The sequence below is a fragment of the Anoplopoma fimbria genome, chromosome 24 (assembly GCF_027596085.1).
Source record: "Anoplopoma fimbria isolate UVic2021 breed Golden Eagle Sablefish chromosome 24, Afim_UVic_2022, whole genome shotgun sequence".
Classification (NCBI taxonomy): Eukaryota; Metazoa; Chordata; class Actinopteri; order Perciformes; family Anoplopomatidae; genus Anoplopoma; species Anoplopoma fimbria.
This window is the reverse complement of record NC_072472.1, coordinates 18,446,549-18,468,832: the sequence shown is the minus strand read 5'-3', so window position 1 is coordinate 18,468,832 and position 22,284 is coordinate 18,446,549. Positions and strand designations below refer to the sequence as shown.

At 40.2% G+C, this 22,284-nt stretch overlaps 2 protein-coding genes across 2 annotated transcripts in view; both read right to left on the bottom strand.

Moving 5' to 3' along the window:
- Positions 1-836, bottom strand: part of ksr1a (kinase suppressor of ras 1a) — a 28,875-nt gene extending 28,039 nt beyond the window's left edge. The window contains exon 1 of the mRNA XM_054625937.1: positions 782-836. The gene's annotated coding sequence lies outside the window, so the exon portion shown is untranslated. The remainder of the gene's footprint in view (positions 1-781) is intronic.
- Positions 837-6,583: 5,747 nt separating this feature from the next.
- LOC129113486 (vascular endothelial zinc finger 1-like) lies at positions 6,584-20,765 on the bottom strand. The gene is made up of 5 exons (XM_054625811.1): positions 20,696-20,765; positions 13,736-14,550; positions 10,037-10,106; positions 9,772-9,934; positions 6,584-9,051 (listed from the first exon to the last, which is right to left on the bottom strand). Exons 1-5 carry the CDS (start codon positions 20,726-20,728, stop codon positions 8,720-8,722), a joined length of 1,413 nt encoding a protein of 470 aa, XP_054481786.1. The 5' UTR covers positions 20,729-20,765; the 3' UTR covers positions 6,584-8,719.
- Between the last annotated feature and the right edge of the window lie 1,519 nt (positions 20,766-22,284).

The following is a 22,284-nucleotide window of genomic DNA, read 5'->3' as shown; positions in this document are numbered from 1 at the left end:
GGAGTGTGTGGAGGCAGAGCTGGCAATGCAAGAGTAGCTTTGTGGCCCCAAGAATAATGACCACCTTTCACCTCACTCACATCGCCATGGACCCACCGCTATATTCTCTGTGCTGAGCAAAAGAAATGCACCAAGAGTCCTATGCTAAAGAGACTTTAGCATAAACGGTTAATAGGCCACAGGTTCGTTGTGTTTTTATTTGGGGTTCAATCTGTGATCAGTGCTCAGCAACCTTTTCCCATCCCTCCAATCCAAGCCCACATAGTTGACATTCCACTTGCATGTAGTTGAGTGTGCACGCTCTGCATTCAAATGCTGTGATGTTCGGCGTGTAAAGGGTGCAGCAGTGCCCTAGGTCTTTAATAGTACATATTTCAGTTTGTCTGTTGAGTGCATATAATCCCACTCCGCAGAAGTCTCGAGAGTTACCGTACTCGAAATGAGACGGTCAAATTTAAAGCGGTCAGTTCATCCTCCCACTCGTGCTCTTATTATTGCCACACTAAAAGCAATGCAGTCAGAGCAAGAGCACGCAGGCAAAAAAATGAAGAAATAACGGTAAGTTTAGAATCTCGTCGGTGATGGAACTTGCTGCAACTTCAAGAGCAAGGTACCTAGTTTGTCCTCATATCAGCACGGTACGTATCGTACGTATGGGGGTGGTAGGTGTGCACAGGTTTCCACAACCATGAAGCAACGGTACACATGGCTCATTGCTGCAATGAGGGTGTGATGTTCCTTCCTTTAATATACCCTGATTATACAATTGAACGTGACTCACTTCTCATGGAGCCCTGTGTTCCTCCTCTCCATCTGTCTATCCGTCTCTCTCGCTCTCTCATCTTCTTATTGCAGAGGGAATTGAAACGTATCTTACTGGCCAGACATGCACCAGTCCATATAGCAGCCTTGCACTGTAACATGTAGAGATCAGGGTGAACACAAAACAGAGGAAGTAGAAACCTCATTTTGGCATACCACAGAGCTGACCTCCAATTGGCTGAAACTAGCAACGTAAATACCTCTGAAACACCACTGAAATAAAATTTGACACTGATTCGACATGCAATCTTGAAATCTGTCTGACGCCATTGCAACGATGGAATGAAACAGAAAAAAAGCCAGTTTTCAATAAAACACTGAACTATTTGTTGTTGTTGGTCCAGTACTTTGTAAATTCAGTCTTGCTGTATTAACAGCCCAGATTTGATGGGGACATGCCAGCAGGACACTCTGCCAATTTCAGCTCTTCTTTGCCTTTAAAACAAAGTTACTAAGTGGCAAAAAGTGAGATCAGAGTAAAGGAGGGTTTTAAAGAGATATATAATATTGGTTGTATATGTTCACATTTTAGAAAGCATTCAAACGAATAAGCGGCAATGTGCAGACAACAAAAAGGTGAAGTAGATCAGCTTAATTGTGTTCTATATGATGGAGGCTAACACTGGAAACAGATTGTTGCTAAATACTACACACACACGCAGAGCTGTGTTAGCAGTAAAACCTCACAATTTAAGGGAAATATTCATTTAAACTTCTCTCATACCATACTTGTGTCTTATCCTATATCGCATAACTGCAATAATAACTGCAATGACTACTTAAACACTGAGTTGACGGATCACAAGAAGGTGAAATGTGAGCAAGTCAGAAGCATATCTGATGAAAAACATTTGAGTGTCTCATCGTTCATTTTCCTCTTGCGTGATACTTGAAGATCACTGACCTTTGTTCAGTGATAACTAATGTGCAACATGCAGGAATAGAAAGTACCTGCAATATATATATATATAAAATAAATAAAAAAGATTTGCATGAGCAATGTTCAGATAGGCACTTGACAGCTTGCTGACGCAACTCACCCGGCTGAGGATAACATGATCCTTTCCCAGCCTGACGGTCGCTTAAGCCGTTTAAACTGGCGTACCATTGGACAGCCATGACACCACACGTAGCATGGAGCTCAGATTAAATTAGATTGTGGACTGTCGGATTCCATCTACTTTTCTGGACGGGATTTCCACGGGCCAACCCTTCAAGGTCTGGAGCCTTTGCCCTACACACTGCAAAAACAGTTTGCACCATTTGGATACATGGTTTTGATGGTGTTTACTTTACAGATTTAAAATAAATAGGACATTTAGAAATGTGTGTATCTTGCTCTGTATGTGAATGTTATGTGACATATCCACATTTATTAAATATTGTGCAGTGCAAATCTTTGTGACTTTATGTATAAAAATAATGACAAGAAACACTCAGTTGAATGGCCAAATATTTCAATTTAAAGTGTCTTTAATCTTTTTTTCATTGATACTTCTTTTGAACTAGCTAACTCACAAGCTATTTAGCTAACACCAAATCCCAAAAATATTCTAAATTGGCAAACTTTTCAAGATTAAAAGTAAATGTGCTGTGAAAGAAGACTAACAAATGGTGTCCAATCTTTGGGCCTGCTTTGTCTTTGTGATAAACCAAAACAATGCATTTGAATTATATACAGTGCTGGGGGGAGGGCCTTTTGAGTAGACATGTTTGTAGTCCTTATTCAAACACTTAGGAGTTACTGCAGTTGACAAGAATCACACTTATACATTTTTTAGCTGAAGGTAAATACATTTTTATTAGCTTTTAAATTTTAGGAACATTATTAAGACCATTTCCTACACTCACAAACTAAATGGAGTTTGTAGGAAATGTGGTGTCAGCGTTCCCAACTCCCACATGTCTTAAAGGCAGCAAATAATCACTTGTTGAGCAAGGACCCAATTCAAGATCTTATGCAGTCAGTCAGTCTAGAGCAGTGTTTCCCAAACTATTTTTTTTCTGGGGACCCATTTTTAATAATGACAATTCACAATAGGCCTTATGTAAAGCTTGTGAGAAGAGCAAATTTGTACCTTTCCTGATATTTTTTTTATGTCCATTTACACATCACTTTTTATTAAACCAGCAAATTTGAAGATATATATGTTTGATAAATCACAGCTTTGATGTAATGTACCTGCATGTGTTATTGAAATCATATACACTTGTTAAATACTGAATTCATGAAACCAGATTGGTACATTTAGGTGGAGGTAACTGGCTCTTTTTCCCCCTCTCATTAGTAAAATAAACAGGATACATGCTATACCTTTAATATTAGATTCAATGTTATAAGTAGGCTACAGTTATCAGATCAATACAAACATTTAGGCTCCCTCATGTGGCTCAAAGGTGAACTGCAGATGTAAATCCTGAAGTAAAAGAGTGTGGGAGTATTTATTTGGCAACCCTTCTAAAATATCCGCCTGTGGGTCGTGACCCAGTCTTTGAATAAGGTTGATCTGGAGCATATCAAGGGCAACTTCGGACGCAGTGTGTTCTGACTATGTTTGCTTGTTTAGCTTTGGTCATCATGACTACAGCAGAAATGTCAAGTGGTGTTTCGGTGTGGAGGGAAATTGTTATTGGTATTTAAACATTGTATAAAAGAGAGCCCCATCATATTGGTCTCACAGTAAACTGGTATCATGACGTGTAATCAATGTAATATCAGTGAATTCATTCATTTCCCATTGAGTTTCCCAGAGCTGCAAGAAACCCACTACATGAAAAACAAATTAAGCCAAGTTGCTGTTGAGCTCTCATTTAAAAATGTCTCTATTATATCTTATTTTATTCAATGTGAAGCCCTTTTGAGTAGAATCTAGAATTATGTGGCCTCTTTGATGTTATTACATCAATCTGAAACCAGGAAAATAAGACAGAACAGGCCTCCTGCGTACTTCAGCTGCCCTAGAGAGTAGACAAGTGAGTTTAGTTTTTTCTCTTTTTTTTTTTTTTTTTTTTCCATTAAGGGACAGCCACTCTTGTGACCTTTACTATTTTTACTGCATACATGCAAGGGGAGGGGAGAAAGTACTGGTGGGCTTCAGTTCTTTACCAGCACGAGTGCTGCAGCCTTCAATGTTCGACTGGATCATAGCCTACTTTAGAGCAAAAAAACTGATGTTTACATTGCTGAAGATATCAAATAACTGATACATAATTGCCGTAGCACATTTCACTTTTTGGTCAGTTGTTCTACCGAAGGAATCTAGCTGGTCATCTCCATAAAATGTCCACCATCGGATACTGTTCTCTGGTCTTTGTATGTCACAGTGGCTTCCTAAGAATAAAAAATTCAAACTCTGCCATTCATTAAGTAAAGTGGCTGCCATCATAAAGGATAATGTAAATCAATAGGCCCACACTGGGAAACAGTTGGAGAACAAGGGGTACATACAATTTGAGCGGATGCAAATTGGCATCTAATAGTGAAATATGCATAGACAACACCATCTGCTGGACAACTCTGTACTACAAAAAACATTAAGTCTCATTCAACTTTCAATTTAAGTGCATTTTTGGATTTGTTTTTGGGAAATTGTGGACAGATTAGTGCAGATTAGAAAATATAGAATCCAGAAAAAAATGACTTGATTCTATGACATTTTTTAAACACGATGATTTAAATTGGAAACAGAAAGCGCAATCTATTGTTAAAACAAATTCAGAATAATGGGACATTGAAAGCTCAAACAGAACACATGTTGGGCTGATGGCTTTTATGTTTAATTACATATTAATGTACTGTTGCAACTCAGTGAACATACAGCCAGCTCAAAGGCCTCAACGCTTTTTGACCACAACAAGAGTGCCTCTGAATGTTGTGTGATTGTCTGTGACAGATGTGGTAGCCCCAACATCTCAGAAAACAGCTGCCCTCGAGGGATTTCCATGCACTACGAGGTTTAGGATGGACAAATGACAGGGGCAGTTCTGCGGGTGAAAACAAATGTCAATGAGTGTCAGAGAATACTTATTCAAGCTAACAGCAAGCATGAGCACAGTGCAACAGCTGGTCTGGTTTGAATGTGTGGCCTGGGAGGCAGTACATTTTGTGGCCTGAATTATAACCCCAGTCTGGCCCTGCATTGAGCTTAACTGTTTCATTAAGAACTGAACTTAATGCTTTAGACTTGCCTGGAGATTCTCTGGTATATATATATATCTGGTGCCCATATACAAGGCACTAGGAAGTTAAATGTTGCAGTCCCTTTGGTCACTGACAACCACAAAGTGTTGGGAGAAGTATTCAGATCCTTTACTTGAAGCCATTATGAGGGCTTTTCATTTTGTGTTGATTTTGGTGGTCCCTGTGGACACAAGTGGAAATGTGTCCGAGCACCAGATTTCCTTTAGAATCATTTTCACTGCAGAAGGGTCTGCCCCGGGAAGTCCTGGTTCCGGTTTCCCCGTTTTTTTCTATTCCCTTCAGCGGACTTAGCAATACGTATGTGTAAGAATACTCAAATTGCAGGGTAATAGTCCTGCATTCAAAATCTTTCTTAAGTACAGGAGTATTATCAGCAAACTGTCCTTGAAGTATCAACATTTAAAGTACTAGCTCTGCAGAATTGTTTCCCCCCCTGTGACTGTATTATTATACCCAACATCATTTGATTGGTATGCTTGCCTGCCGGACAGGGGCAGGACAGTATGATGGTTGCCCCACAGAATATAGTTGGGGCACCTGACCTTCCCATGGCGCTGGTTTCTAGATCTTCTCGTCCTGGAACACCTCCTTATGGTTTCAGCGGCTGAAAGGGATATGCTGGAGATGCTTAGGTCTCCCACCTGCTATAGCTCTACTGAAGTGCATGAACCCTGTGCACTTTTGGGCGTGTCAATGAGTTGGTGGTTCTCTGCAGTTCCCAACCATGCATTTTTTTTCCAGGGTGTCTCTCAGGCCTTTCTCTTGAGTTGTTAGATACACGCACCCCTACCGACTGCAAGTCAATGGGGACGAGGGGTGCTACGAAAATTCTGGACTTTAAACCCAATGACTTCATATTTGGCTGCTCCTCCAACGGTTTAGCCACTAGCTCTTGATTGCGTGGTGCGATTTGCACAGGTTGTGAGGCAAGGACCAAAAGCAATACCCAATCAACCAACCCTCCACTATGGGAATGTGCTTCGTGGTTTCTGATTTCTCTTTTTGTGCCATCATATCTCAAGAATATGACATCTGGTTGTATGTCTAACTCTGTGCTTGGTGCAAAATGTGGGACTTGAAACCTTGAGCTAATTTAAACACACACTAGCCGTGAATATAAGGAGTTTACCATCGTAGTATTGAGAATCAACATATTATTTAAAAGTGGTTGAGTGAGGTTTGATTTTGCAGGAAAATAAGTATAAAAAGAGTTTGGGTTAAGGCAACTCAACCCAAAAACTAACAAAGTGTTTTGGATAATGGTTAAGTATATATATATATAGTTAGCACAATAAACAAATTACAGGCAAAACCAGCTATTTGATGGATACCATTATACAAGCTGCACACTAAAGGTGTACAGCAGTGGTTGGTATGGTAGATTGTGCACAACTGTCAAGGGTCGTGGTCAATGGTAAGTGCTCCTAAACATACGACAAAGCTTATAGTTTATGGACATTCTCTGCTAAAGAGATAAATAGTGATAAACTCCTACTTTGAACCTGTGGTGCTTTCTTCATACCGAACATTACTTAATACATATAAACACATTTGATAGTTTTCTTTTATTTAGACAACCCAAATAAAAGGCACATAACATTGCGCATGTTTATGTAATAATTTGACAAACGTACATTTAAAAAAAATGTAGGAATGTTTGACCTTTCTGCTAATCGGAAAGCCTAGCCTCTCATATATACAAAATTACCATTGTTAATGTTCTAATACAAAAGATTTATAAAAAAAAAGGTTATCTTATCTTTCACATCTATTGTAACTACCATATCCTTGGAACTAAAATAGTTTTGTACAAAGATATACATTCAACTGCTTTCACAAGGGTCCTGGAATTCCCAATTTTTTTTTCTTTTCCTAAAAAATAAAGAGATGTTCAATTCCACCAGAAATGTTCAGTTTATCACATTATTATTGTATCAAATTTGGCAAACAGGCTATCATAGTGTTTCTACGTAAATGCTTAAGAACAAAGAAAAAAAGCTACGCTAACATTTTGTTTAAAACAAAACTTTGGGGGGGAAAATGACAAACATGCATATTGCATTTTTCAGTATGAACTGAATCAACTCAGCGCTGCAACACTGTTGAGATAACATGGCATTCATTAAAAATAGTTCATGTTCAACAGCTACAGTGTTTGGGGTCATGCAACATCAATCTTGTCCCATTATTTTTATGGACACAAACTTGCATTTCATCAAACCCTCAGCCACATACCTATGAAGCCTGAGGCTGAACTTCAAAAGGAAAAAAGGTACAGCTTGTATGCCATTGCACAGTAAATGATTATTTAAATGGACGGCTTTGTTTAAAATCAATAGTTCTTGGACTTCTTTGTCCGTGATGGAAGTCTTTTAACATGACATACCAAATAATATCGACAAATCTAAAAAGGAACAAGAATCAAGATAAATGGTAGATATACTTAAAAGGAAGTTCATGTGTAATGGGCTTTTATGTGTGTTTCCTGAGTGAAGGGTCCTTAGTATCATCGTGGGGCGTTCACAGATAGATGATTAAAAAAAATATTAAAAATAAAACAGTGTTCAGAAGAGCCAGACAAAACTTATTAGTCACCATAGTGATGACAGCAACAGCCTGAAAAAGCTTCACTACAAGGCCGGGCCTTTCCGTGTTCAGCCACTAGATAGCCCTCTAGGTGCAGGCCGGCTAACCACAACACTTAAGACTCCAATTTGATCTTTGATAATACTGCTGCTCACCTGTGTGTAGGATATGCTTTCAGTGCAAGACTCGTTCCATTCTGACTTCATGGAGAGAAAAAATGAACACTACAAAATAGGCAAATAAAAAAACAAAACCTCCGTGTTTCCATACCAAAAGAAAACAAAGTACACATGTGTCGTTGTCAAGAGGACAGCGTCGAGATATCCGCTTGAATGACAAAAGCAAAATATTAAAAATGCCGACATGAAAATACATTACTATGTCAACTGTACAAGTTAGTCACTGTACCTTGAGAGCATACCTACTATCTGAGAAAAGAAAAGCTATAGCACTGTGAAAAAATATTCTTCCATGCAAATGGAAGCTGCTGTCCCTTTTTCTAGACTCATTTCCTATAACATTAAATAGTGATTAGCAGGCTATAATAAAAATAAAAAAACAACATACAAAGTAACACCCAGAGGCTTTGGGAGAGAACTTGTAAAACATCGAAAAACAGCAATTCATTGTTATTGCTTCAGTCCGTTTCTCATCTCCCTTTTAGAAAAAAGCACAGGTGTGTTTTCCTACGGAGTCCTCAGGAGGGTGCTTGAGGGAATCCTCTCATTTGTCATTATACAAATCACAGTTTCATCACTCTAACTGACTACACTAAGTCTTACGGCGGTTGTCCTGATTTCACAATAAAATCCTACTCGATTTCTACTCAAGTGTTCTGCCTCTCATGTCAGTTGCTTAACATTAGTTGGGACGCAGCTGTGACTCGGGGAGCTCCTACCGGCGGCGCAGCTCATGTCAATGTTCACCTCGGGGTAAGTAAACATGGTTCAAGGGGGTGGGGGGGGTGGGAGAAAAGAGACGGGCTCGAGGTGCAAATGATGAGGACAGGAGTCTCTTGTTTCACTTCATTTTCCCTTTCTTGCTGGCCAGTCCAATGCTCACTCTCTCTCTCTCTCTCTCTCTCAACTCTTCTTTTGTCTTCTTCTTTCTTTACCAGGGTGGGGAAGAAGGCAAGACTTGGGACAGAAAAGGCATGCTATCCATTGACCTCATGGCGATGTTGAGCGGACCAGCCATGTTCATGGGCATGGTGGTCGTTATGGCGACCGGGTGGGCGATATTCATGGACGCCGTGGAAGGGATGTTGACGGAGGCGATGTTGACGGGCCCGGTGATGGTGACCGGGTGGTGGAGGCCGAGGGGAGACGTGATGTTCACCGTGTTGGTGCTAATGTTCATTTGTGCGGCTATGGTGACAGGGTTGTTGGAGTGGCACCGGTTCATCGAGGTGGTGATGGGGGCGGAAATGGTCACAGGTGTAGCTGAGGAGGAAATGCAGACTCCGTTATCCACTAGGAACACACACACATTAGAAACGGTATTTACCTCTTGTTCTGCTGCTACTCAAAAAAGTTAGCAATATATTGCCCGCCCTAGAATTAATATTATATTGATATTGGGACATGAGACTAGAGACCGTCTCAGATTTTGGATATTGTAAAAATGGCAGAAGTGTTCTCTTTTCCTGATTTTAAAGTTTGCATTACAGCAAAGAGATGTTATTTTCTGAACTTACCAGACTGTTTTTATATTGCCTTTAACCACTAAGTCATTCTATCCACATTATTGATGATTATTTATCAAAAATCTCATTGTGTAGCACCAATGGTCAACCCAACAATATTGTCACAATTCAGTAAAGTAAAAAAATTTTGATATTAGATTTTGTCCTTCTCCTCCACCCCTTATTGCTTGTATGGAGATAAAACGATAGCTAAAAAAAAAAAAAATTAAAATTGTATTGTAACCAGCAGTGTAATAGGAGGGCGATGGCTTTAAATTAGAAAAGATTCCACACTGCTAAAATGTTAGTGTTGGAGAAGATAGTAAATACTAAGACAGAAAGTGGAGCATGAGACTTGAATGTTTATGATACAAATGATTAATGATTATTTTTGATTTTGAAAGATTTCTCTCTTTAACTGCTGAACACCTTACTGTTGTTGTGTTAGGGGTGCGTGTTTCTTAAAGCCGGGACCTACCTTTGTTACAGGAGTTAAAGTTGGTCTGTCCGTGAGTCTTCAAGTGGCTGGTGATGTAGGCCGCACTGAGCATCTTCCCGCAGATGCTGCAGGTGACCTTGCCTTCGTGCCGGATCATGTGGGAACGCAGTCGGTCTTTGGTGGCGAAAGCGGAGGTACAGGCCTGAGGTCGCAAAGCAGACGGAGCAGACGGGGGGGTCAAAGGTTAGCGGAGTACCTCAACAACATAAATAATCATCTAGAACTGGACGAAAATGACTCTTACCGTTACTTGACACTTGAAAGGTCTTTCGGAGGAATGCACATGCTTCACATGGCAGCTCAAGTGGTCCGGCCTAGATGAAATAATAAAAAGATTTAAAAAACAACACATTTAACCTTTAAAAGAGATTCAATGAGCTCCATGAGCTGTAGATGAGTAACTCAGCATGGTGTTTTGATTCCATACTCTCTTAATGACAGAATGTAGAGTTAAAAGGTTTCAATTCAGATTCTTGGATATTATTGATTCATGTGGAAATTTGAATGTTAATAGTGATTTCTTTGAACTAAAAAACAATTTGCTACGTAAGAAAGCAACCCTCATTTCTAAGACGATACCATGTTGTCTGCTACAGATGCCTCATTAGTGTGATAACAATGCTGTCCTTTCTGATTACTCCAGAAGTCATAAACAGTAGAGCAGTTAAGTGACTATAGTTTTTTGGGGTCATTTCAATAACTTTACTTGTGATTTGACCAGAGATACAAAAGTATAGGTCCTTTAAAGACTTATACAAGTTTATATAATTAACTGTTAATGAGCACCACAATTGCACAAGCAAGTGAAAAGCCACAACTTTTCCATACGTGCGAGTGCAGAAGAGCGGAAGCTTATGGATGTGCTCTGTTTGCTCTGATAATGAGGGGATGGGCACCAAAAAAAAAAATCCCTAAAACTCCAGTCAACGGCGTTTAATTCTCCGTGATCAATCGTGCATGAATCAGTTTGACCTAGTTTCAAAAACGAACCACACAGAGATTGTAAATTTGCACATTTCCACTTATTTCTGGATACTTTGACAGTATAGCATTAAAGTGCACTTCTTCTGTTTATTTTCCTGCAGCCTTGATTTTACTTCCAGGAATATTAGGACATTTGGTTGGTAGTTTTCTAAAATCCTAGACTGGATTGCTGATATTTCTTTTAGGGGATTCAGGACACCATGTAGTCCTCAAAGTTAATTCAACTTCATTAATGCAAAGGAGGGGTTACATTTACATGAACAACCTTAGACCTGAATGACCTTTTAGATTGTCAATAAATAAAAAAGACTTTTTTCCATATTACTTGCCTTAGCACTGAACTTTGCATAATTTGATAACTCTTAAAACTTGTTTACTTCTTCCACAAAATACATACCTTATACACATTAAAATGACAAATGGCTGAAAAAGAACCCTGACAGGTGATGTTTACTTCCTAGATGACAGATGACATTAATTTTTTTTTTTTTTAAATACGGTGTCATGAAAAAGTCTTTATACAAATATTGCTGTTAAACTGAAAGTTAAGCCGGCAGTGGTCCACATTATAATTTACTCTTCACTGCATATCACCAGTTGCTAGAAAACAGCTCTGTGCCTCTTGACCTTTACAGTGAAACTCAAGCATTCACAAATTCTTCTTGGCACTGATGCTCTTCTGTCTGCTTGTTAGTTCCAGTGAAGCTCTGAGCTGAATCATGTTAGAAGAGCCATAATGTGAGTGAGTAAGAACCATAGCATTGGCAGCCAAAACCGGAAAGTTTCATGCAGCTGGATACTTTTTTTTATTTTTTTTTTAAATACAAATGAAAGAAATCAAGTTGAATCTCCTCAGTGGTGCTATGAACCGGAATCACCTCTCTGCTCCTTTCTTTTATTTTTTTGTCCAGCTGACAAGGAGAGCAGTCTCCAGACAGTGCGTGCCTGCATATGTGGCTGAGTGGCAGTGACTCAGCGCCCTGTTATTCAGTCCCTATTCTCACTTTCCAGTATGCTGATGAATCCCGACCCCACGTCACTGTGTTTGGAGGCATGCCTGAAACTGCCCTACACAGCGCCGTGCTAATGTTACAGCTTGGCCAGGGTACACTGCTGATGTTTTTGTTGAAGTTGTGTTGAGTGTTACAGCACAGAACTCTTCTGCTGTTAAATTATCTGCTGACTCAATGCTGATTTACATATTGGCATGTTAAAAGAAAGTACATTTTCTTGATTGTGTGTTGTTAAATCAAAATATCAAGCCAACAAGAGACCCTCTTAAACTGAACATTTATTCACTACACATTAAATAATTTGACCTGAACATTAGCGCACGGTTCACTGAATTCCGAGGGGAAAGAGAGTCTGTGACATGCTGGCGGGAACCACAAAGTGACAAGCGACGCCTCCCCCCTCCCCCGGTAATCTGCCACTGGTGCTCTCCCATGTGAGACTGTTTAAACATGTGGCTGAAATGGTGTGTGTGTGTGTGTGTGTGTGTGTGTGTGTGTGTGTGTGTGTGTGTGTGCATGCGTGTGTGAATACACGTACAAATCTAAACTGCTTTGCACATTTATAAATACAAAAAAAAAAAAACAACACAGCCAGTGGGAACCTTCATTGACAGTACGTGGCCATATAATCATCCCTCTCTATGAAATCATGGCGCGACTGAATAATCCAAACAGAACCGGCACAAACAAGTACATGGGTCGCTGTTCAGTGAACTTTTGGTGGATCAAGAAACAACAAAAAATTAAAACACAGCAAAAGCACATTTTTTGGCTGACAAGTAAACAGTCAAAGAAAGTATGTTGGGGAGAAAACATTTATCATTAAGTTATTTTTAACTTCCATTGAGACAAGTTAAGACTTTCCTCTTTGACCCTGGAATGCAACCGTCAGACGGTGAAATGACTATCCGTCTCCACTAACATGAGAATAAATTAGATGTCAGAGGCATACTTCCTGTTTACAATAGCCTTCTTACTTTTTGATTGAAAGCACATGAATAAACTTGTTGTAAAAACAGCTCCTCGAATCAAATAGAGCAGAGTTTCGCAGCCGGAGCATAACGCACAGACACCCACAGGCCTCGTCACTTGCACTTCACACACATCCCAAACAATCCAGTGGCTAATGCAGCGACAAGGACACAATGCCCAGCTGGCCTCCTGCTGGAGACCACTTCCTGTTCCGTTAACTGGAGTCCGAGGCTGCGCTGTGCCTGTCTAAAGACGCAGGTTTACCAAAATAGTTGGATAACTGCAGTGAATGAAACTTAATTACTTCAGTTTTGTCTACATTTAAAAATAAGTAAGTTGAAATGATTTCTTAGATATTCACCAACATATTAGTTCAGTTAAGGACACTTTAAGTTTACTTCAAATGCCTGTTTATGAACTGTGACGTGTTTGTTTTAACAGTATGCTTCTAGTCTAAGAGGGAACAGAACAACATATTCCGACACCTCAGGAGCTATATGAGGAATGTACAAAGACATTTGAAACGGGTAATGTTATCTCCCCATGCAATCTGTTGCCAGCACTGCTCGGGGTTCGCCGGTCGGACTCCCTATGACAAGTCTGTCTGGCAACACGAAGTAGTAGCGTGCTTCACATTTGATATAAATTCATTTCACCCTTTTTACCACATTTTGTACTGGTTCAAATACTGTACAATTTCTGGAAGGAATAGCTTTGGAGAGCTGTTGGAAAAATGCTTATCAGTATTAAACATTTTTTAAACAAAACGTAAACGAATAAGAAGCGTACAGTCTTATTCCAATACCGGTGTTTGCTTGTCATAATGTATAACATTGCATACAGAAATAATGCAGGTGGCCATGTTACTATTTGAGAAACACTACCTTTTTCACTTGAGTAACACACACAACAGTAAAGGTTGTCAAAAAAGGAAAACATTTTCAACAATCAAGGCTAAAGAACGGGTTCCTTACCTGGAAAAGCCTTTCCCACACACCGAGCATACGTAGGGCTTGTGGACTCCCCCGTCGTGAGAGCGAACATGGTAGGTCATCCTGTCCTTCCTCTTAAAGCGTTGCTGGCAGATGGGGCACTCAAAAGGCTTCTCGTCCGAATGCGACAGCTTGTGGCGATTCAGGTGGTAGACATCTCTAAAGGCCTTGCCGCACATCTCACACCCGTGGTTCTTCTTGACGGGCTTGGCGGGTTTCTTCGGGACGTTCTGCTGCTGCTGCTGCTGCTGCTGCTGCTGCTGCTGCTGGTGGTGTTGTTGGTGTTGGTGTTGGTGCTGCTGCACGTTGCCCATCGCGGCTGACGTCATGATGCTTGCGCCCGACGAAACGGAGGTGGTCGCTGTGGAGAGGATGCCCGCCACCGTGGAGATGTAGGAAGGGTGGCCGTTGTTCTCCCGCGACATGGTCGAGATCATGGGAACCATGGTCGGGGCCGTCTGGGCGGTCTTCTTCGGCCGCGACACCATCTTGATGCCGGTGTGGCTGGACTCGTGGCGCCGCAGGTGGTAGCTGTCGCGGAAGGCCTTGTTGCAGTAGCCGCAGACAAACGGCGTCTTGCCCTTGTGCTCCTTCTTTATCACAGGCACTGGCGGCCGCCCGCCTCCTCCGCTGGCCACATTGTCTTTGAGGAGATCCGCGGCACTGGTCGGGGGCTTGTGGTCCATGTGGATGGGCAGGATGGGCTTTTGGTCGATTTGTTCGGCTCCTGCATTGAGAAGTGGCAGAAGGCTGTTCTGGGCCACATGGTGCTGGTGGTGGAGGGCTTCATTGGCCTGCTGATGAGACAAACAAACAAATGCAGAGATATCAATGATGGGGATTGTGGTTACAAAACAGTTGGAATACCCCACAATTCTGCATGAGAATTAACATAATAAATAATAAGTGGAGGGTTGAAAGGAGTCATCTTTAACAAGTCTTTGAAAACAACAAAGGTTACTAAGATGTTACAGAACATAAACCAGGCACTGGCTCTGGCATTAATGAGGCTGACGCAGCATGCCACTGGTGCAAAAGAATCCAAATATACTGGATGAAAAATGATCCCATCATGATGGTGCCGAGCATGTGACTGCCAAGCAAGCGTACCAAATTAGAGGCAAAGCAGAGTCCAGTGCTCGGAGGAGCAGGCCATTAGCCTAGCCAAGGAGCTCAGTGAGAGGGCATGGTGAAATAAAGGAGTGAAACGCACAACCAGACCCCCTTACAGAAAGATACAGGCCCTTAAACTAGACAAATAAAAACGTGGCTCTAAGTTGCACAACCGCTTTCCTCCGAGTTTGTCAGCTTAGATTAGTTATGCTCTAATCAAGTTTAGAAGAGAGTCTAAATCTACATTTTGGCATGCAGAGTTGTAAACAAATATTCTGCAAGAACATATGTGAACGATAACTCCTATTCCTTGATGGTTCTTGCTAAACTTCTAACGTACCTTGTAAAGACAGCATTTTGTTTTCCATGTCAAACATTAATATTAAATCACAGTAAACGCTGTTGTTTTGGTAAACTGACACGTTCAAGGCGACTGTCGTGAAACACCAGCGAGAAAGGGCAAGGTGAAATGCTTGACCTTTCCCTTTGAGGTTCACTCATCCGTCGCAGAAGGCCAGCCAAGAAAAAAAGGAGTTGCAACGGAGGCGGCAGTGAAATGAAAAAAAGAAAAATGAACCGCACAGTGTCCTCCTTATGTCATCCAGCCTATTGTGAGAGACACAAATCTGAGCAGTGATGCCTCAGCAGGGGATCTTTGTATGCTCATCTTCATTGATTTAGCTCATCTATTCATGAGACGGGGTTCATTGTTTATCCACGCACTGCTCGGCAAAACTAGCCGCCGTTCCCTCGTACCCAATGGGACCTGGGAACTCGCGGAGAACGCCACTAAGCCCACCGATCCATTTGTCCGAGCACCTGCTCACATTTGCCACCTTCCAGGATTAGTCGTCGTCATCATCGTGCCAATGCAAAAAACCCGTCCGCTGGCACACCAGGTGGGCCGCGGAGGGGGAGCTTTATGTTTGGGTGAGGTGGGGTGTGGGGGGGAGATACCAGCCGGGAAACCCTCTTTGTGAAGCTTGTGAACGGCAGACATGGCCGCTGCAGACAGCCCGCCTCTATACAGAGGTGCAGGGCCTGTAAGCTGCTGTGCCTTCATGCGGCTCTGACCATTTTGACACAAATGCGCTCTGACAACTGGGGCTGCTCCCTCATAAATAACATCAAAATGGAGGGAGTGCCCTGATGGCTCCACGGGCCACTGTAGACTTGAATTGAGCTCACGGTCTGAGTCAGATTATGTCTTTCTTCAAGCTTTTGTGTCACACTCTACAGCTGCTTACTGAAATCCTCCCGCCCCCCCTTTTTTTTTTTTTTTTTTTTTTTTTTTTACAAAAACAATAATTGAGGAATAAAAAGTGAAAGGAATAAAGGGGTCGCAAATTGCAGGAAACAAATCTATTTTTTTGTCTTTTTCTGATACACATGTAGAGCCTTCTCTTCAAGTTTATGAGTTTGTTCTAGGATGTTCTTCACTTGTTTACCGATTTCTGAAACCTTTGGCTGCTACCCAGATGGCTGAGTTGACACAAGTTAACTACAAAACATCACTTTTGTAATGTTTGGAATCCTGCTGGATTATTTTAAAGCCTGTAAAGCTACAAGAATACTGCTGGGATGCATTGCCTTGCTTGCTCACGTTTTTAGGTTGCAAGTAGAAGTATTTTGAGTTCTGCTAGAAGTTTTGGAGGGGGTTTTGATCAGTTATTTTTACCTGAGGATGATATAGGCTGTTTCTAAGCAACTCACCATGTCATCCTTCTAACAAAAATACTTCAAATCTGTTATCCAAAACCAGGATGTCGTTCTCTCTGATTTAGCTTATGTATGTCAAAGAATAGAATGATCAGTTACCCAAAAACACAGTGTTGAGAACACTCGGCGAATAGTTTTTGTATAATAGTCAGTGATGTTTGGATCCCAGAGTCGCCCATTGAATCTGTGCAGCGCAGGTATAGTCACTAACACCGTTCTCAGCTTTAGAATGACCAAAGGCGTTATTACTACAATTCTAATAAGGTAATATGCATTTTTCAAAGCAGACATTTTGGCTCGTCAAAGCAGTAAAATAACAGGCGTTTCTGCTAACTGATTAAAAAACTACTGCATTCCATTTAGATGAGCTTGTTCCAGGGCCCCGGTTTTGTTCTTGAGCAATGTCAAAACGTCTAAAAAAGATCTATTGTGAAAAAAATGTGTACACCACGAATGAGCAGTATAATATATGAAACAAATTAAATATGTCCCAGTTGCAAAGTTAAGCAACAATTTAACAAAGATTGCAGTATCTTTTTTATTAGGTTTACAAAAAAAGGTTTTACTCTGGCACGAAGACTTAAACCTAAAGTTTATGACTGATGCTAAAGCTCCTTTTATTAATGTATTTTATATAAACTGTGGATAAAAGTACTTTGTGCAACTTCAAAGGGGGCTGTTTTTTGTAATGGACCTGTTTAAGCAAACAAGCTCTGATAAAACCCACTGTTAGCTACCTACCTGGCACCAAATGGCAAACAGATAGCGAGTAGTTGATGAACAAAGTTGAACTTCTAGCAAACTAAAGACTCAAGGGTTAGTGAAGAACAAACCGGGATAAAATATTGGAATAATGGCCATAGACATTACTTCTAATATATGATAATATTGCTTCATGTTGGATGGATTTTTTTAGAAGGCAATTGTTCGCGGTCACGTTAGCCATAGCAGCTTTGTGGTTATGTATCGACCAGCTTGACTTGAATGTGTTCTGCCTCTAATGAAGAAATGATAAATTCAATTTCAAATATAATTGCAACACTTTCTGATATCAAATTAAACAGAGACTGTGCTGAATGCTAATATCTTAAATATAATTTCACATGCATATACGTAAGCTAGTGTTTACTGTATTAATAAACAGATCTACACCAACAAATCAACGAAATGGCTCCGAACTGCAAGGTGCATAACCGCAGCTATTTTTAAACTCTGTTTACATGTTTTGCAGTGTCCTGTACAGGAAATATTATTAGTTTAAGATGAGTCATTAATTTTACATTGTCAGTTTAATGTGTCGCACCTGTTGAAGTTAATTTTCTGTTTGAATTAAGGAAGTTCTGTTATTTAATAGAGTTAATACAATATTTTGGTCCGAATACTGGATTTTAAATAAATTGCACTGTGCATTAATCGAAGAAAAAAAAGAAAAAAGAGAGGCAGCTGTACTTATATTATTCAAGCTCATTTACACAACAATATGGATCAACAAGACGCCTGACAAAGTATAAAACAGAAATATGTTAATCATCATCTTTTAATTTATACTTTTTAATAAAATGCTTTTCTGTACACAGTAACATGGTGGAGTAAAACTAAAAAACTAAAAATACTGCAAAGCATGTGTCAATTGATCGTATTTGAATGGAGAATCTACCTCCTTACTTCAAGCGCCCAAATGATAACTTCACGCAGATTTACATGAGATTGACAGAGTAACAGTGTGCAGGGCATAATACATGCAGGGCTTCTGGCTACATGCCAGACACTACACAACAAGCCCCAGCGTCCATCTGCCCTTTTCATCAGAAAGAAAATGTAAGTAAGTGATCAGTCTCTGACAGCGGTGCAGAACGCTACTACTCCCACTACAATTTTTTTCTCTCACATATCCCGAAGGCTGCTATACGCAATCTAACTTAATTACAAATAAGATAAAAGCAGTCCACAGTGCATTAATCACACTCTTGCTTTTCCTAAATGTAGTATGAGACTTTAAAATAAAAACACTGAATAAGTACTGTTAATTTTGGATTATGTAAAAATCCTCTGACATACTGATGATAGTTAAAACTTCCCTGTGCCACTTTCCTGTGCCCCAACTCTAGCTTCTCCTGTGACTTCAGTAACCTGGTCATGATGGCACACACGAACCCTTCAAGTTTTTGGACATTTATCTATGCCTCCTATCCGCCATATTCTGTTAGTGCTCACTCTTAGTATTACATATGTAATAACAGATTTACTTGATGAATTTATCAGTACAGTAGATGGCAAGTGATGCAAAGTAAACATGTTTCTCTTAAGGTTGAACACGTTTTTCGCAAAATATAAAATGAATGTTGCCTTGCACTGAACTTAAAAACATTACGTTACCAACCAAAAAAATAAGGATCTATACTTAATCTATACATAAACTGCAGAAAAATAAAACAACTCTATCCTGAACATTTCATTTTAAGGATGTACAGTACCAGTCAAAAGTTTGGACACACCTTCTCATTCAATGGTTTTTCTTTATTTTTTTCTACATTGTAGATTAATATTGAAGACATCCAAACTATGAAGGAACACATATGGAATTATGTGGTAAACAAAAAAATGCTCAACAAACCAGAATATGTTTTATATTTTAGATTCTTCAAAAGTAGTTGAATGAGAAGGTGTGTCCAAACTTTTGACTGGTACTGTAGATTTAATAGTTTTCCATAAAAATAATAAAAAAGAACAGTTCATATTATTTTTGTGAATGATGCTGAACTGCTGTAAAGCTCGTTGAGGAGGCTCTTCCCATGAGGAGCTTGTCACACCCACTAAAAACACACTAGGGCATAACTTAATGGATAATACAACAACAACAAAAAATATCCCTCTAAAGACCGGGAAAATACACGAGACAGAAGAATGGCCATATACAATGAGCTCAATTTTTAATTAACAAAACGGACCAAAATGACCGCTTTAAGTAATCAATCATATGCGCGGCAAAAACATCACCATTTGAAATATGACGTTATCCTCTCCATGCACACTCTGGGTCTTACGGTTTTTCCAACGTCGTGGGAATAAAACCCTTTCATTCATTGTAATTGCACAATAGCCACACATCTTATTCCACCATGTAAAAGCAGTAAACCGTGTCAGCTATCAGCCTGAACAGCAGCATTCACTTTCTGGCTGAACACTGACTGGTTCATTGCGTAATGTCGTCGCTAATTTCAAATGTGCCCCTTCTTCTTCTTCTTCTTCTTCTCTGCTCGTGTTAGCTGCTGCTGTGTGCATACTTTGAATTCCTTCCCTCCGCGGTCTTGCACAAAATAAATAGCTAGTAAATAAACAAGAGAGCTGTTCAACGCTGCTCATTAAATCGTGTTACATTAGATTGTTTTTTAAGGCTCGTTGCGTCAGCCTCGCCCAAATTAAGCTAACGTTAAATTAGCCAGCGAGTTTGATGTGGGCAGCCGACACATCGCGAGCTAACTTGGCTAGTGACTGTCGAACCGGCGGAGGCGAGCGGAAAGTTCACCACGGACTTGCGAGTCGTCGTGGGTAAATCTCAGCCACTGGTATCCTCAGAGCGACGTCTACAGACGTGCACCACTTTAAGTGATCTGTGGTATTATGTGCGTTTGGACGAAAATCTTCGCCGGCATTAAATCTCATTATCCCCGATCAAAGCCCTCAGTCACAGGGAGAGAGAGAGAGAGAAAACAGGTCTGTCTCGATTGTAACGGTGCAGTGGCGTCTCCAGCTCACTTCAAATCATCCCGCATGTTTTGCTAGCTTCGACTTGGCATACAAACTTAAAAAAACCCTCAAACGCTGTCGAGTTATTCAACACAAATGGTCCAGGTGTTCGTACAATAGGAAAAACAAGCCACATTTTTCAAACGCACGTTGAGGAGAATTGATTTTTTGTTCTAGCGTCATTCCCAAGCCTCACAGCTGGACGCCTGGATTCATATACCATTGTTTTGCTTGGTTACTTGATCTTGGCATTAGCGTTACTCGTTCAAAAAGCTGCTTTTACCGGTCAGATAGCCGGCGCTTGCATTTTTAAAGGTTTGTTTTACGAGCTATCCCAGTCCCCCTCCCGGAGAGTCAACTTACTTGAAAAAGAAACGTACTCCAGCTCGGCTCCATTTCCACACTTACTAATTCTGTAGGAAACCTTGTAGAAGCCTACAACAAAGCAACCAAACATGGCAGCTGAAACAACTTCCGGTAACCTCGAGGGCTGAACCATTTGGCGTACTATTTAGGGGGGTGGGTGTTAAATTTAGTATGTTAAAATAGTTAGTGTTTGCGGGTATGTGGCTCATTTTACATATATAAATAGAAAAATACTGTCAACTTAAAATGTATTCAGAAGTATATTTATACAAAACATTATCTGAGTCGTTGCTCTCATATCACAGAACTAGTTTGTTGTAGTTGGATTTTTAAACACCCCTCTAGATGGGTTTCCGCTGAGTCTGCGAGGGGCATTTGTTACCATGATTTGTCGACCACTGTCGCATGTGGTCTGGATATGAATGTGTTTCAGTAACACCACAGTCGTTTTTTTTAAACAAGATAATTATTTGGAAAGCGATTTGTTCTGCTTTGCAAGCATTCGGTCTTAGTTCTTTCCCATAATGTGAGGTTTTCCAGTTTAAACGGAGCAAGAAATAATCCTCAGCAGTTATTTTCATTCATGGGATGGGGCTGACTGAATACGACAGTACCCATAAATTGGTTGAATTGCCTCCCAGTGGACCAAACAAACAAACATTCTGTCAACTCATTGACTGCAAATTGAATAAACTACTCGTATTCCATCAATGCTCGTTGTGTTTAATATGAGCATTTTCTGCAGACATTGATACCTGTGTGATAGATCATAAGTTGTTTCTGATGTTTTTATGCTATGTTTATTTAGGTTATTGCCTCAATATGTCTTCTGGCTTACATGCTAAGGCTGCTGACTTGTTAAAAGTGAAAAATGAGTGTGTAGAAAATGGGAATTGACACTTTCTGTGTGTCTCAAACCATATCTTATCAGCATTCTTTCTACAAATGGAGCAGAGATGTGCATTTATTTGTCAGTCTTCTTTCAACCAAATGCAAATGTGTCCTTCGCTGTGTTATATGATGCATCATCAAACTGTATAATTGATGATTACTCAACCCATGGAATGAGTTGACATTGATGTGACCACACTGGAGATGAATCATATCTGCATTGTGGCATCCTGATGTTTTTGCACCCATCTCAAAGATGTTTCACACATTGGACTTTAATTTAATCATTTGAAAGAAGGTAACATGTGATATATTACTGTGAAATAACAATAAAAAGCTGTTGGAGTTACTAGATGCAGGTAGACAATATTAGGAATACAGGATGTCCTGGTCAGATAACACCTTCATCCTTGTACACAGCAAAGAGAGAAGTACAGAGCTTCTTGGTTACAAGAAAAGTATACAAAGACCTTCATAAACGTCTGTCCTACAGGCTCAGATAACTGAGACACATATGATTGTATGTCCGGCTAACCACTGTAGGCCCAGGTAAGATACAACTCCCATTCTCATTTTCTTATTTGTTATTTTCTGTAAAATATCTTAATAACTAAAAAAATATCTTATAACCCTCCTATTCAGCTTTTCAGCTAATAGTAATAGCCTACGTGAATACAATAAGTAGGTTCAACACA

Bases quoted from the DNA above. Each gene is read 5' to 3' on its own strand.
- LOC129113486 (XM_054625811.1), bottom strand. From the start codon at position 20,728: ATGGAGCCGAGCTGGAGTACGTTTCTTTTTCAA. The intron at 10,107-13,735 runs GTAAGGAACCCG...TATTTCATCTAG, and splicing joins TGTGGGAAAGGCTTTTCCAG to GCCGGACCACTTGAGCTGCC. The intron at 9,935-10,036 runs GTAAGAGTCATT...TTGCGACCTCAG, and splicing joins CTTTCAAGTGTCAAGTAACG to GCCTGTACCTCCGCTTTCGC.